General features: G+C 36.7%; 1 protein-coding gene across 1 annotated transcript in view; it reads left to right on the forward strand.

Annotated features, from left to right (window-relative positions):
• The window catches only part of LOC144239171 (rho GTPase-activating protein 7-like), a 182,956-nt gene extending 168,874 nt beyond the window's left edge, over positions 1-14,082 (forward strand). The window contains exon 4 of the mRNA XM_077773179.1: positions 13,981-14,082. Within this exon, the coding sequence (XP_077629305.1) occupies positions 13,981-14,082 (102 nt within the window). The remainder of the gene's footprint in view (positions 1-13,980) is intronic.
• The last annotated feature ends 3,786 nt before the right edge of the window (positions 14,083-17,868 follow it).

Genomic DNA, 17,868 nt, shown 5'->3' on the forward strand with positions numbered 1-17,868 from the left:
CCCCCCCCCCTCCGTCTCCCTCTCCCTCTCTCTCTAAATAAATAAACTTAAAAAAAAATTTAAGTAGTCTAAGTGTAGGCAAACCTTAAGTAAAAAGCTGGACCTTCTCAGTTTCCTGACTCATTACTGAAAATATCACCTCTCAGTTTCTTAAATCCTTAGTGAAATTTTTCTCTCTTAAATCTCAAGTTCACCGAGACTATTAATTGTACTTCATAATTTTTAATATCCTCTTCAGTATCTTTCAGTACTGAGTCTTAAGTGGTTGATAGAGTCATTTTTTTAAACTTTAAATTGGAATAAATATAAACCACTGCATGTTTTAAAACATGATACAAGAAGACAGTTTCTCTTAGTGTTTACCTTTCCCAGAGAATATTCAGTTCTGACCATCATATGTGATAATGCCAAAAGTCCTTTCAGTATGAATTCTTAAATTTCTTTAGCATTTTCCAAAGAGTTCCAGCAGCTGTTTGTCTTGACATGGAAGACCAATTATTTACTGAGAATTATTCAGTGACAGCCTGCTTCATTTACGTCTCTACCTTATGATCAAGCCTCAGAAACCACTCACTTGTCAGCCTTCTTTTATGTAGAAGAGCAACATTTATGGCCTTCTGAGATTTTCTTTGTGTGTGTATAAAATTATTATCCCAGAATATGTTTTAAGTATTTGAGACATGCTATAAAGTATTGTGCAATTTAGTATGACTGTTGGAAGCAAGAAAAAAAATTCCTATGTATCACATTATCCCTCCTTGCCATATGTGAAATAACCCAACAGTCTCCTCAAGGGACGGGCTCTGGTCTGAAAGCCAAGTTCATTAACCTCACTCCTGCTTCTCTCCAGGCTTTAGGGCTCTGAACAAACTCTACCAGCAAAATCCCAAGAGTAACCAGCTTCTGAGATGTCTCTTGTTTTTCTCCCCAGTTGTTTTATAAAATAATTGTTATAAGCTACAGGATTCTAAAAAACAAAACAAAAAATTCTGTTATGATCCTCACCCTCAGTACTTTAGTTGTCTGTTTTCTACGTAGTTCATTTATATGCCTATGTAAGTTCAAGAAATTACGAACAGTTTTTAGCATCTGATGTTTAAATAGATCAGTCATTTGAATTCAAGTGATTTTATGGTAAATAGTCCTTATACAACATCACCAAACTGTTGTAAAAGACTATTTGATACTCTAACAGTTGCCTTAAACACACACACACACTACACATACAAACGTAACACCTCTGAGATTCATCAAGAAAAACACAATCGTAATTGCATTTGGTTGGTTTAAATTCCAAATTTTCAAGTTTAGTAAAATGGCTTGATATGGAATAAGACTCTAATCTGAAAAAAAAAAATCTGCCAATTTTGATTTCATAAGTAAAAGTACATGGTTTGAATTTGGTTTGGAAGCTAAGAGCTTACTCAGATTAACACAGAAAAGAAAAGGAAAGCTATATCCTATTGCCTAAATAAGTTAGAGCTTATTTTAAAATTATTTTAAGGAATTGCCCTAGAGACGTATATACTACACGTTCCTCAATAATATGAGTGACTAAAAATCTTCAGTTGGCTTTCTGTGGTATTTCTGAAGAGTCCCTTTGTTAGCACATTTGAGAAAGATCTGCAACAACATGGTGTTCTAAAAGGTAAAACTACAACAGCAAAAACAACAAAACTTTTAAAAATGGCCAGCCTCTCTCTAATATGGGATTAAAAATTAATCTGATATATCAGACTCTGTATTCATTGTTGTCAGGTAACAGACTTGGCCTTATTGTGCTCAATGGTACCTCCTGGTAGGTTCTAATGAAGCCACAGAATTAAATGCATTGAATTAAATGCATGAACTACATCACATAATTCTTAAGCCAGCTTGTTGCATGATTTACACCAACTCTGCATGAGAGTATCTGTCCGTATTATCTAAGTCTCTCAAATACATCTATAAGCAGAAAAATATTTATTTTCAAGAGAAATAATAATATCAACTAGTGAAATGCTTATTTTTTGCCTCATAATATTACTGGGAGGATTAAATAAGACACTATATATTGGAAAATTCAGTTACAATGAGGTATTCCTTCTGTTGCATTACCTTATCTCTATGTATGTCATTATTTTTTTAATGTTTTTTTTTTATTTATTTCTGAGAGAGAGAGAGAGAGACAGTGTGAGCAGCGGAAGGTCAGAGAGAGAAGGAGACACAGATTCCGAAGCAGGCTCCAGGCTCCGAGCTTTCAGCACAGAGACTGATGTGGGGCTCGAACCCACGAACTGTGAGATCATGACCTGAGCCGAAGTCGGACACTCAACCGACTGAGCCACCCAGGCATCCCTCTATGTATATCATTATTGTTATGAATACCATATGCCTAACTGTATTCCCACATCATTCTTTGTTGAAAGTCTTAAGTTCTTTAGGAAGAGAAATTAATTTTTATTATGCTATATGGCTCCTAATTTGACTTGAAATACACAGGGGAGCTCAATAAACACAAATTAAGACGTGATGACCATCAATCCAAGCAGAAAGGTTAACTGCAAAGAATAAAGGCAGAATAATAATGAAGAAGAGAGTTCACCTTTCTGCCCATTTTCATTAGATCTGCCACCAAAGGAAAGACTACTTAATTGTAGCAGGGGACACTTGTGATTTTTTATATTAATAGTATATTAATATCTTTGAACATGAAACAGTATTTTTTAAGGAGGTTTTAAAAACCTAGTTCCCTAAGAAATAAGATGAATTTTAGTTTAGCTGCAGTTTTGTTGATATTTACAAAAGCTCCTCATTTAAGTGTATTGGTAAGTGTATTATATATTGCTGCATAACAAATTACCCCCAAATATGCCAAAGTAAAATAACAGTGAACATTTATAATCTCAGACCTGTGTGTCAGAAATTCAGGAGCAGCTTAGTTGTTTCTAGCTTAGCATCTCATGAGGTTACACTTCAGATGTCTAAAGGGGTCACTAGGTAGGAGAATGTGTTTCTGATAAGAATCACTTGACTCTTGGCAGGAGGACTCCATTTCTTGCCATGTAAACATGTAGGGCAACCTGAGTGTCCTCGTGACTTGGGAGCTAGCTTACCCCAGTGCAAGCCATCCAAGAAAGAAAGCAAGGAAGAAGCTGTATCCCATCTTACGACACAACGTCAGAAGTCACACAGTGTTATTTCAGCCATCCTCAGGGAGAGAAATGAGCCTCTACCTTTTAAAGAGAGGAGTGTCAAAGAATTTGTGGGCATATATTAAAACCATCACAGTAAACTCTGTGGGTAATGCCATCTCTATGCAGTTAAGAAATAGTACGTCCTAGAGCTCATATGGTTTCAGTTTGGCTAAGTATTTTACTAACAGACATTCCCAAGAGAAACAGACACTTCAGCACAAATTAAGAATTATTTAAAACTTGGAACTTTAAAGATAAGCTAAAACTTTAAAAGTAAGAAAACTATGATCTAAAGTATTTAACCTTTTTTTAAAAGAGTTTATTTGGGGCACCTGCTTGGCTCAGTTGGTTGAGCGTCGGACTTCGGCTCAGGTCATGATCTCACTGTTCACGAGTTTGAGCCCTGCGTCAGGCTCACTGTTGCTAGCACAGAGCCCACTTCATATCTTCTGTCTGCCTCTCTTTCTTTGACCCTCTCCTGCTTGTACTTTCTCAAAAATAAAACAAAAATTCTTAAAAATTAAAGGTTATTTTGAGAGAAAGAGTGTTTGCACTAGAGTGGGGAAGGACTGTGGGGACAGAGAGAGAAGGAGGGAGAGGATCCTAAGAGGCTTGGTGCTGTCAGCGCAGATCCCAGCGGGAGGCCCAGTCCCACAAAGGTGAGATCATGACCTAAGGCAAAATCAGCATTTTGACGCTTAACTGACTGAGCCAACCAGGAGCCCGTAAAGTGTTTACCCTTCTTCTTTTTCTTTTTTTTTTTTTTATAGTTTATAGACAAGTTGGTTTCCATATAACACCCAGTGCTCATCCCAAGTGGCCTCCTCCATGCCCATCACCCCCTTTCCGCTCTCCCCGACCCCCATCAACCCTCAATTTGTTCCCAGTATTTAAGAGTCTCTTATGGTTTGCCTCCCTCCCTCTCCTTAACTATTTTTTCCCTTTCCCTCCCCCATGGACCTCCGTTAAGTTTCTCTTGTTCCACAAATGAGTGAAAACATATGGTATCTGTCCTTCTCTGCCTGATTTATTTCACTTAGCATAATACCCTCGAGTTCCATCCACGTTGCTACACATGGCCAGATTTCATTCTTTCTCATTGCCATGTAGTATTCCATTGTATATATAAACCACATCTTCTTGATCCATTCATCAGTTTCTTAAGGCTATAGGACAATGTCTGAAGTCCCTAGATACCTATTGCAAATTCTTTGGGGTTTAATTATATGTTAAAATGTCCAGGTCTATATGAAATTCAAGTTAATATCAACTCAATATTAACAGTTCATGAAAGTTAGAAAGCTTTAAAGGTGGTATAGACAGACAAGAAACATAGTAAAAAAGTTTTATAGGGGATTTAATAGATAAAAATACTATAGTGCTTGCCCTCATGATGCTTGCCTTTTAAGTAGAACAAAAAGCTTCCAAACATTAACCACAACAATTAGACTATTATCTGTTTATTTTAGCAACTAACATATTGCTGCCTTTCAAAGCAAAATGATTGAGGGTATTCAGTAGCAGTGGATACCAGTTAAAATATCCAGTAGATAATACCTGTAATGTTCTGATTAAGAAATTAAAGGATTTGGGGTGCCTGGGTGGCTCAGTTGGTTAAGCGTCCAACTTTAGCTCAGGTCATGATCTCCAGGTTCGTGGGTTCGAGCCCCGCATCGGACTCTGTGCTGACAACTAGCTCAGAGCCTGGAGCCTGCTTCAAATTCTGTGTCTCCCTCTCTTTCTGACCCTTCCCTGCTCATGCTGTCTCTCTCTCTCAAAAATAAATAAAATTTTTTAAAAAAGAAATTAAAGGACTTAATAAAAGCAATTTGTTTTATTTTATATTCAGAATTTTGTTCATTATAAAGAAATTCACTGTAGTTCTTGGAAAAAAAAACGCATGTTCAAAATCCCAGTGGAAAACATGCTTTTGAATCAAAATATTTGTCAGGCCTACTTCAATAAATCCTTAAGTCTCTAGTACTCAGGTTTCCTAAAGTGGAGGATATCTGGAAAAATACCTTTCATTAATGGAATTTTGACCCAAATACTAACGAAAAAGGCTGTGCGAATTAAAAATAGGCTTACCAGAGAATATAGCACATTTACTAAATTCTTACATAAGTCACCTCTTTCATCTGGACCATGTGGATTTGGTGTGAATCACTATTGGAGAGCCTACAAATAACAGCCACTTTTTTTTTTAATGTTTGTTTATTTTTTAGAGACAGAGAGAGACAGAGCATGAGCTGGGGAGGGGCAGAGAGAGAGGGAGACACGCATTCCAAAGCAGGCTCCAGATCAGCACAGAGCCCAACGCGGGGCTTGAAGCTGTGAGATCGTGACCTGAGCTGAAGTCGTCAGAGGCTTAACTGACTGAGCCACCCAGGCACCCCATAACAGCCACTTTTAAAAGCCAATTTATATGGGGGCGCCTGGGTGGCTCAGTTGGTTAAGTGTCAGGTCATGATCCCACAGTTTGTGGGTTCGAGCCCCACATCGGGCTCTGTGCTGACAGCTCAGAGCCTGGAGCCTGCTTCAGTTTCTGTGTCTCTCCCTCTCTCTGCTCCTCCCCCACTCATGCTTCGTCTCCTTCTGTCTCAAAAATAAATAAAACATTTTTTTTTAAAAAGCCAATTTATATGTTTCTTGTCAAAAAAAAAAAAAAGGAAGGGAATTTCCTGAAAACTAGATGAATTATCCCCCTGACTCAGGGCTTATGTAACAGTAACTGCCTATAGAAAAGACAGAGATTAATTGAAAAGAGGAAAGAACCTCATTACAGATGGAACATTCTATTTGTTGCTAAAATGCACAAAACTACCTAGGTACATATTACTTTGAAATCGCTTTACAACGTCTAGTATCTTTATTGACTATTTCCCTGTTAAACATATAGATGAATAAATGGACTAGTCAAAAAAAATGTGTGATTCTTTACTACTACAAGATTTTGCATTTTAAGTTATTGGATTGATATCAGTGAATTGGGATCCTGCTGTATTAGAATCCTTAAACGGGGAATATGTGACATTATTTTCATATATTTTATTTTAAAATGGGCTACCAAATATTTTCTTTTGATAACTACAAAAAAAAGTAGATCGTTGGACAAAGTTGCATCCAATACAAAAGGTAAGAATTACCCCAAGAGAAGACAAAGCAAAGATAGGGCACATTTTTAAGAAAAATTTTTAACATTTATTTTTTATTAAGAAACAGAGACAGAGCATGAGCATGAGAGAGGCAGAGAGAGAGGAAGACATAGAATCTGAAGCAGACTCCAGGCTCTGAGTTGTCAGCACAGAGCCTGATGTGGGACTTGAACCCACAAACTGAGCTGATGTCGGACACTTAACCGACTGAACCACAGGGCACATTTTTAACCCATTTCATGGATAGCAGAAATCACAAGGAGGCTATAAATCCCAAATGCGATCAGGACACAGTTTAAGGTAATAAAGTAGTATCTTGCTGCTATTTAGAACTAGAAGTCATTCAATATGAATGAAACACAAACCAGCTTTTTGTCAGCCCTAATTATCAAGTCTCAGAATTAAGCAACAGCCTGGAGAAGATGCTGAGAGGAATGTGCTGGGGAGGCGAACAGTGACTGGATAGTGTTTGCCACTGGGGGCATTTATCATACAGGATTACTCTTTAGGGTCAGGTGTCCATCATATGCTTCCCGCATCACTTTCACTTTGGAAGAAGGTTTTTCATTTTGTTGATGTGCCTGTAATCATAAATACTCTTTGTAAATGAAACAGCCACTAAACAAATTACTTTTGACCTTGATGAAAGGTATAACCATTATAGGTATAAATCAGCACTTTAGCCTCACTGATGATTAATGAAAAAACTCCAGGTCTACAAAAGCTAGCTGCATTGAGAGTGCTCCTTGCAGTGCACAGCTATGGAGTGAACCTCACTTCGTTGTGTTTCTTTGGACACATCCCATGAGGTTAAACTGCAGAGCATTCAGTCTGTCTTGTGAAAGTGTATAAACATTTTCTAGTGTGGTCATAAAAATCAAGTGACTTCTCCTTTTACTCCAGTAAGTGTACTCTTAACCAGTAATGTCTGCTTGGGAAAGATGGGGGAGGGGATGGGGGGTGGGCAACCACCCAGGACTGACCTGTAGAAAAGGGAAAAAGCGCCAGGGCTTTGTGTTTCACTTTGTGCTAGGATCCCCTGCTTCGCTGAAATTCATGGCACCCCCTGGTCGGCATCTCAACTATGATGAATGTTCAATCACTCCTTTATACTCCCATTCCAGTTAAGTTTTTATTTCACAGTAATTAAAAACAATACAAATACTCTGGTTTCTCATCTGTTTTTTTCTCTTGCTATCTATGGTAGAAGGTATTTACAGAAAAAAGTAATATTTCAGTCTAGAAAGGCTGTGTAGAGTAGGGGTTAAGAACATGAACTTAATCTGTGTTTTTAATCTGCATTAAATTCTTGGCTTCACCATTTGCAAAAGGTGAGACCTTGGGCAGTAAGTTACCTTGTCTCTATGTGATTGCCTCTTATATAAAACGGAGTAATGACAGTACTCCCTTCATAAGGTAGTTATTAATATTATAATAGTTAATATTTGCCAGCTGCTTAGAAAAGTGGCTGGAATAAGAGTGGGCACTGAGTGAGTGTTACCTCTTAATAGGCATTGCCTGTGTCACTGAAGCATTTTGCTATCATTTCATCTAGTTATTCACAAAATGGTGACCTTTCTGATTACTCTGACTGTTTCTTGACTGTAGCCTCCCTCTCTGACTTTTCTTTTTCTCAACCTTCTTTCTTTTCTCCTCAACTTTTCCCTGCCCATGCAATTCTTGAACACCAGCTGGGTGTCTTAGAATTTAACTCAATTATGACACTATCTACCAAAAGGTAGATCCCACATGTTAAGGATTCAGTCACTCAAGACTGCCCTTTCCCTTCCCACTTCAGATGCTAGTTGCAAGCCCGGGTTATTGCCTGTGCTTCAGACCAGCTATCTATAGATCAGAAGTTCCAGTGACCCACTGCCTTGGTTCAATCAGTTTGTTAGAGTAGCTCATAGAACTGAGCCAAACATTTTACTTACTAGACTAGTGGTTTATTATACAAGGACATACCTCACGGACAGCCAGAGAGGTGAAATGCACAAGGCAAGGCATGGGGAAAGAGTGTGGCCCTTCCTGCCCTCTCTACCCACATCTCTACCCACGTCGCCACAGGTCCACCAGCCCAGAAGCTCTCTGAACGCAATTTTTTGGGGCTTTACGGAGACTTCAGTACATAGAGTACACAGAGTAGAAGCTCTGTGCCAGACACAAGATAGAAGGTGAAATGTATATGTCTCTTTATAAATCACAATATCACACCCTTATAGCCATTACTGGGGATCCCCAGAGGCCTAACCTACCTGGACATTATGAGGAATGAGACCCTATTGATGGAATCCATATAAAATGTTTCCATATAAGTTATCATCTGAGCTAGGATGCTTTTGAGAGTAAAAGGAGTTGTTTAAATTAATGATAATTACTGCAAAAAAATGCTACCCAATAAATACATAACTCTTGCTGATGTTTATACTATACATTAAATGATGAGACCACTGTAACAAGAATGCCCCGACTACTATATACACTCTATGGCAGGACTGCTCCAACTCCATTTCCCCACATATTTCACATATGCATATTTCACATATACCTAACCCATGTTTCCCTCCTCCCCCATCAGGCTCTGTGTATACTGCAGACCGCGGCAGGCACCAGACTACAACTGACTGTAAACCAAGTGACGAGTAGGGTGGTAGTGAGAGAGTTCCATCATCACCTGAAGTCAGGATTGAGCCGTCCCTAGCCACTTGTGTCTGAGTGCACTTTGTTAAACCAGCAAGCAGACTGCGTGCTGTTCTTGAGTGGCAGGTGCTTGTTAGATTGCATCTGAAAAGGGCCAGGCAGGAAGGTTTTTTATCACTAGTCATCTTTCAGATGTAACCATATATCAAAGTGAGAACTTTGTTCTCTGCACATGCATATCACACACTACTAGACAGGATTATAGAAGCCAGAAAGTCAGACATGCCCAAACCTATATTAATTCATAATTTTTAATTAATTCATAATTTTATATCATTAAAAAACAACACTCCAGGGGTGCCTGGGTGGCTCAGTCTGTTATGCGTCCGACTTCAGCTCAGGTCATGATCTCATGGTTTGTGGGTTTGAGCCTGCGTCGGGCTCTCTTGCTAACAGCTCAGAGCCTGGAGCCTGGTTTGGATTCTGTGTCTCCCTCTCTCTCTGTTTCTTCCCCTGCTCATGCTCTGTCTCTCTCTCAAAAATAAGTAAATATACATTTTTTAAAAATAGCACTCCAAAACCAAGTATACTCTTACCATACAGTCTAGCAATTACACTCTTTAGTTGTAAAGTTATAAACCCCAAAGGAGTTCAAAACTAGTGTCCACACAAAAAACCTACACACAAATGCTTATAGGAGCATTATTCATAATTAATTGTCAAAACCTGGAAGCATCCGAGATGTCCTTCGGTAGGTAAATGGATACATAAACTGGTATATCCAGACAATGGAATATTATTCAGCACTAAGAAGAAATGAGCTATCAAGCCACGCAAAGGTCATGGAGGAAACTTAAGTGCAAATTACTAAGTGAAAAACAACAACCAGAAAGGGCTTCTTCCTCTATGGTTCCAGGTGTATGATATTCTAGAGACAGTAAAAAGATCAGTGGTCACCAGGGGTTGGGGAGAGGGCGAGATGAATAGTCAGAGCACAGAGGACTTTAAGAGCAATAAAACCATCCTGTATGATTCTATACTGGTAGATCCGTGTCATATATTTTTGTCCAAATCCATAGAATATACAACACCAAGAGTGAACTCTGATGTAAGCTATGGACTTTGAGTGATCAAGGTGTGCCAGCCAGATAACAAATACACCAGATGTGCCACCCTGTGGAGGTTCTCGATAATGGGGGGAGGCTGCGTATGTGTGCGGGCACCGGGTACAGATGCAGTCTCTGTACCTTCTGCTCAATTTTGTTGTGAAACTAAAACTGTCCTAAAGAATAAAGTCTAGTTTGTTTGTTTGTTTTTAAAAGGAACATTCTCAGACAAATGCGAAACTGACCAGGATGCCCATGTAAACCAGGACTATCCCAGGAAAAGCAGAGCATATGGTGCCCCTTCCCATCCAGGTCAGACTTCTGCACAGAGTAGAAAGGAAATCTGGAAGACCAAATGGAAACTTTCCCACAAAGGAGGGGATTCGAGTCACCGGCATGGTAAAAGAAATTGAGTTGGGCTCCAAGACCTTGTGATTTGAGAAGAAAGGTCCTAAAATATTTATCATGTTATCAAGAGCTGGCAATTGAAAGACCTGTACATAATGTGTTTACCTAAATTAAGCCCTCTTTGTTCCTCATAGGGCAGACCCCTCTTACATTTTATGACTTAATTCAGGCATATACCTAAGAAATGCTAACAGATACCTCTTCTGCCTAAGTGCGCATCCTCAAAGAGCAGAACATGTTTAAATATCTCAATGCTCATACAATTTACGGCTTCAAAACATTGAACATTTGGGTATTATTTGATTAGTATCCTCATTTCAAAATGTAATTGCTAGATTGTATGTTAAGAGGATACTTTATTTAAATTCCAGTTAGAATACAGTGTAATACTAGTTTCAGGTTGGTGATTTTTTTTTTTTTTCCAGTTTCTATTAGTCCTCTGTCACTCTAAATTTCCTCCTTAGGTCCCAGTCACATTTAGTGGATTCTTGGCCTCACTCAGGGCTCTGGTTTATAGCACATATAAAATAGATATTTCAAATCATATTTTTTAGTGAGTACCACTACAATAAATATCTTCCTATAACAAAAATGTTTCTGGCCTCCAGCCAAGAGCCCACTTACATGAAGTAATATTTGATAAGAGCAAATTCCAATTCAGTGAACAAAGTTATAATTTGTCATAAAAAGATTTATGTATATCATTTAAGTAGTTTTAATCTGTATTCTTTGTGCAGTTATGACTTAGGGATATATGTTTTGAGTTTCTATCAAAAGTTTAGTTCTGCCAAAGGCTTTTTTTAAGTTGGAAGGTATGAAATTGTGAGAATATTAGAAAATTTGGGGTGATACATGGGAACATGTAGACATTGAATTATTGAAATAAATATAAACCTATATCGGAATATAACTGATAGTAATAACCTGGTCAAGGTGGGTGTAAGAGAAATGCTTCTTTATCTGTCACCTTTCTAAGATAATAAGTTAAAATACAACAAACTCATAAATTCATAATGCAGATTATTTTGTTTATAAGCTAGATATTATACGCATAGTATATTTAACATATACTATGTTAAACCATTAACAAATACTTTGCCTCTATACCTTTTTTAATTCCAGTATAATTAACAGAGTATAATTAATACAGTGTTATATTAGTTTCAAGTGTACATTATAGTGATTTAACAATTCTATACCTTACTCAGTGCTGATCACAGTAATTATACTCCTAATCCCCTACACTGGTTCACTCATCTCCCACCTACCTCCCCTCTCATAATCATCAGTTCTCTATAGATAAGAGTCTGCATTTTTGTTTGTCTCCTTTTTTCTTTGTACATTTGTTTCTTGAATTCCACATACGAGTAAAATCATATGGTATTTGTCTTTTTCTGACTGACTTATTTCACTTAACATTCTACCCTCTGGATCCATTTATGTTGTTGCATATGGCAAGTTTTCACTCATTTTTATGGCTGAGTAATAGTCCTGTGTGTGTGTGTGTGTGTGTGTGTGTGTACACACCTCATCTTCTTTATCCATTCATTTGATGGACACTTTGACTGCTTTCATAATTGGTTATTGTAAACAATGCTGCAGTAGACATAGAGGTAAATATATCATTGTAAATTAGTGTTTTCATATTCTTTAGATAAATACCCAGTAGTGGAATTACTGGATCGTATGATAATTCTATTTTTAGTTTTTTGAGGAACCTTCATGCTGTTTTCCACAGTGGCTCCACCATCTGCATTCCGACACTGCAAGAGGGTTCCTTTTTCTCCGCATCCTCTCCAACGCTTGTTGTTTCTTGTGTTTTTGATTCTAGCCATTCTGACAGGTGTGAGGTAATATCTCATTATGGTTTTGATTTGTATTTCCCTGATGATGAGTGATGTTGAACATCTTTTCATGCATCTTTTGGACATCTGTATATCTTCTTTGCAGAAATGTGTGTTCATGTCTTCTGCCTTTTTTTAATTGGATTACTTATTTTATTAGAGTTGAGTTATGTACATTCATTATGTATTTTGTATATTAATTATTTATTAGATATTTCATTTGTAGTGGTACCTGGATGGCTTAGTCATTCAAGCGTCCATCTTCAGCTCAGGTCATGATCTCCTGGTTTGTGGGTTCAAGCCTCATGTGTACTGACACCTCAGAACCTGAATCCTGCTTTGGATTCTGTCTCCCTCTCTCTCTACCCCTCCCCTGCTTGCTCTCTGTCTTTCTCTCTCTTTCTTTCAAATATAAATAAATATTAAAAATTTTTTAAAGGATATTTCACTTGTAAATATCTTCTCCAGTTCAGTAGCTTGACTTTTAGTTTTGTTTATTTCCTTTGCTGTGCAGAAGCTTTTTATATTGCTGTAGTCCCTGCAGTCCCAATAGTTTATTTTTGCTTTTGTTTCCCTTGCCTGGGGAGACATATCTAGAAAAATATTGCTACTGCCCATGCCAGAGAGATTACTGCCTGTGCTCTCTTCTAAATTTTTATGATATCAGGTCTCAAACTTAAGTCCTTCATCCACTTAATTTTTGTGTATGGTGCAAGAAAGTAGTCTAGTTTTATTCTTTTGCATATAGTTGTCCAGTTTTCCCAGCACTGTTTATTGACGAAACTGTCTTTTCCCCATTGCATATTCTTGTCTCCTTTATCAAAGGTTAATTGACCATATAATCCTGGGTTTATTTCTGAGCTATTTTGTTTTATTGATCTGTGTGTCTATTTTTGTTCCAGTGCCATACTCTTCTGATTACTGCATCTTTGTAGTATATCTTGAAATCTAGGATTGTGATACCTCTAGTTTTGTTGTTTTTCAAGATTGCTTTGGCCCTTCAGACTCTTCTGTGTTTCTATTCAAATTTTAGGGTTATTTGTTTTAGTTTTGTGAAAAATGCTGTTGGTATTTTGATAGGGATTTCATTGAATCTGTAGATTTCCTTTGGATAGATGGGCATTTTAACATTTGTTTTCCCAGTCCATGATCATGGACTATCTTTCCATTTATTTGTGTCATCTTCAATTTTCTTCATCGTGTTTTGTAATTTTCAGAGTATGAGTCTTTTACCTCCCTTTTAAGTTTATGCCTAAGGATTTTATTATTTTTGGTGCAAAGTAAATGAGACTGTGTTCTTAATTTCTCTTTCTGCTACTTCATTATTAATGTATATTTGCCTTTATAATTTTATCCATTCTATTAACCACAATTATAATATACCTAATATATATACACTATATATGTATAATATTATATTAATATACAATATTAATATTATATGTATCCAATAATGTCTGAATCATGTATAGAATTCATTTTATTCTGAGAAATTCAATAAATGACAAATCCCATTAAGAGTTCTGGTTAAATGTGAGTGATAGCCCCAGGCATTTCCTACAGCTCAGAGGTCACCCAAAGCTCCCACAAGTGCAGAAGATAACTCTTCTACATTTTCTGATACACATGTGGTTTCCACTTATGCCCTTAGTCCCTGCTGCTCCAGGCTGCACAGAACTGGGAGCCTGTTCCTCAGTGGAAGGACCCAAAAAGAAAAGTATCACTTGTTGACATCCAAGGGGCCCAAGAATAGACCCATCTAGCAACAGTTCGTGACAGGCTCCAAATCAAAGGTGAGGGCTGAGGATGACAGCTTCCAAACTGGGCTTTATAAAACTTACAGGAAGTAGTAGAAATATTTTTTTCTCAATAACACAGAAAATAATCACAAATAGTTAAAAATAAGTAAAGGAGGAATGAACCTGAGAAAACAAGTTAGTCTGACATAGGAAGTGGAGGAAGCAGAGACAGACAGCCTATACTTCTTTGCACTATTTCAAAATAAGTAAGTAGTTACTTTTTTATATCATAATAACAAACCCAGTAAAAGGAATACTTTACACTTGGGGAGCTCTCGGGCAAGTACTATGATGATCATCTTCTTTGTGCAGCATATCGTTGAATCCTCATAAATAGCCCTGAGATGTAGATATCACTTCTACCCTTTTTTTTAGAGATGAAGAAACTGAGCTCAAAGAGTTCTAGAACTTGCCCGAAGCCACAAAGCCAGTTGGTGACATCAAGGAACCTAGTACTCGTTCATATCCACCTCTATTTTCTATATCCATCGTCATTTTCAGTCTTGAATTCATAGTTAGATTACGTATTTTTACAGCATAGCTTTTTATTTCAGTTAGTGCCACCACAGCACGTAGTAAAGGGCTGTGCATATAGTGGATACTTAAGGTTTCTCTGTTAACTGATTCGCTAGAATGAAGCATAAGAGGATAAGGCTCTCAGAGCACATTAGGAATGGCTAGGCATTCCAGAAAGGGGGTGGGGAAAAGGTATGAAAACAGTGCTATAGTAATAAATTTCAGCCTGGCTGGTTGCCTTGGAAATGCCTGTCAGATACAAAGAGAAGGAGGGTTGCACACCAGCAAAAAAACTATGACTCGGGATAGAAAAATTAGGATATGAACAAAATGAAAAAATCTATTAGGAGGAATCTAAGAGGAGCGAAAGGGCTCAAGTTTACCACTGAAGAGCAGATGAATTGCTAGTTAACATTGTTCACCAAGAAAAATAAACAGCCATTCTGAGTCAATTGTACTCTGAATAAGTCACCTATTTTAAGTATCCTGTTTACTGAAAATAAGTCTATATGTCTACAGTGATCCTTAATTGTGAACTTTCATTAGGCAGACTTTAAAAAAAAAAACAAAAAACAAGCTACCTTGAATAACCAGTATTTCTAAATGGCTACCACATGCAAATCACCAGACTTTTCAGTAAAATAATAGTTTTGAAGAATGCACAAATTGATTTTTGAAGAAGTTGCAAACATACAGAAGGAAGAAATAATGCAATTTTTCTAATGAAATTTATGAACATACTCAGCTACTTCAGCCACAATTCTCTTTCCATAATTACTAAGGTTGAGCATAAAATCAGATGTTTTAAAATATATAACTTAAAAAATTCACAAAAATAGAGCAACTTACAGCAAAAGTCACAAAGTAGGATTAATAAGTTATCATAGTTATATAAAGCCATGTAAAAGGTAAAATGATTATGCCAAAATGGTAACTTCAGTTAAACATTGTATTTAGCCCTGAACTTTCATAATTACAAAAGTTGGGAAGGGAGACGTGATTTGTTACATTTTTAAAAGAATTTATAATGTGAAAATATATTTAAAGTATATTGAGTTCTGTCGTAAATAATATCTTAATCAGTGAATTTGTTGGAAATTCAGAAGCATTAAAATTAAGAACTTCAACAAATGCTGAGAAGAGTTATGTCAGTGTGACCCAGCCATGGGTTTTTCTGTTTATCTATCTTGCAGAAGAAATGATTCCCTTTTCAATTTAGAAGAATAATTAGCTTTTCTCTTACGCCGTGTTTCCAAATAAAAAAATCACAGCCAGAGACCTTTTGTCAGGACTGGACAGACTTAAAATGAATATTTGGCTATCTAAAGTGAGCATGGAATGAGAATCAGATTCTGTACTTTGTTGAAGAGAAACCCACCAGCTTTAAATATAGGAAATGCTAGTATGTTGAAAAAGAAAAAAAATTTTAAAGGTGAAAAGCCCAAGTTAACATTTTTATCCAGACAGACAAGGTTATCCCACCTCTGATCAAGGGTGTGGTCACTAAAATATCCCTTAAGAATCAACTTCATCTTTGCTTTAAATACTTACACAACTCTTTCAAGCCAAGATCACAAATCTCTATACCACAGAATATAGATGATGCTATGGTTTCAGTCTGCAAATCTTTAGCGACAGTTGTGAAAGTCTGTGATCTTGGCCAGGAAGAAAACACTTTCTCAATATGCCTGACAACTTTTATTAAATGAGACATGTCAAATTCTTTTGGAAATAAGGATATACAACATAAATTACATTTCTTGCATAATTGCATGCATTTATTTCACTTCGGTCACATGCACGTGTACCCTGAAAAGAGTTCTCATACTAGCACTGTACCTGACTTTCCATTGAATGATTCCGAAACTAAGTTAAATTGAAATTATGAATGCTAGAGGGTAAAATCTTGGTGACCTTTGACTTCACCGGTCTTATAAATAATGATATAGCAGACAGTGCTTTAAGACTCAGATTCTGTTCTAATCCCCACTTGACCAACTGAAGATCTGTAACATCAGGCAAGTCACTAATCTCTCTGGGTCTCAGCATCCTTCTAGGAAAACTCATGGTGAATGAACTAGATCAGTGTTTCCTGACACATGGTTTCATAGACTACTGGTGTACATCAGCTGATACAGAGATAAATATTTTAAATTTTAATATTTATTTTCATGTGTGCTATGAATAATATAATCAAGAATTCAAACCCATAAATTCATGTGTTTTATTTTTATTTAGAATGAGTCAAATAAAAAAGGATATTCATTTCAATTTAATATTTAAATTTTATTAAAGAAGTAATTTATAAGTGATACATATATGTAACTAAAATTGAAAAGGTGGTATTTGAAGTAGTTAGTTTGGGAAACACAAGTAAATAATCTCTAAGTCCCCTTCACTATGAAGAGCCTGTAATTTTAATAAGAGAATAATGACTGTCAGAGCTAGAGAAATACTTTGTAAACCAAAACAGATGATATCAGATTGTCAATCAGACACAGCTTTTCAATGAACTTCTTTGTTCAAGTGGGAGCAAATAGAAATCATTGACTAGTTGACAGTATCACAGACTGGAGTGATTTCAAAAGAGTCTTTAAATAAAGAGATGGAACAAACCCATTTTTCAATGTACCTTCTTTTCTTTTATGTTGTCTTTCATGTCTTCCCAAAAATGTGACTCTCCTAACTCTTCCTGTTGCCCATCGTGCCCACAATAGGCTCTTGTGCCCTCATGTGAGACAGAGACTGTTCCTTCACTGACCGATGTTTTCCTGCAATTTCTAAGGACATAATTACCCATTTTGCAATTTGTCTGCAAAATATTTTTGTGGGAAAAAAGTGGATGTTTTTAAGGAATAGGAATAAATTATTTGCCACTGATTCTTGCCATTTTTAAGAAGGCAAATGAAGAGAATTCCTATAGAACAAAACAGAATAGCCTAGACATTTCTGTGTGAACATGTCTAAGAAAATATGCAAATCAAGTGCAACCTCTGAAGAGAAAAAATGCAAAATAAACTGTAGTGCTTTGTTGTTTACCATAGGGGAAAAAAAAAATGTTTTCATAGAACAGAAGATCTTTCAGTCTATCATAGCTGCCTGTTGATTGAAGGGTTACCTTTCAAAGAGTCTTCTTAATGATAGTGTTCTCTGGTTCTGATTCCAAAGAACTAAGAGAAAAAATAATTTATATAAATGAGGAACACGGCATATTAGTAAAAACA

The sequence above is a fragment of the Crocuta crocuta genome, unplaced genomic scaffold, assembly GCF_008692635.1.
Source record: "Crocuta crocuta isolate KB4526 unplaced genomic scaffold, BGI_CrCroc_1.0 scaffold140, whole genome shotgun sequence".
NCBI lineage: Eukaryota > Metazoa > Chordata > Mammalia > Carnivora > Hyaenidae > Crocuta > Crocuta crocuta.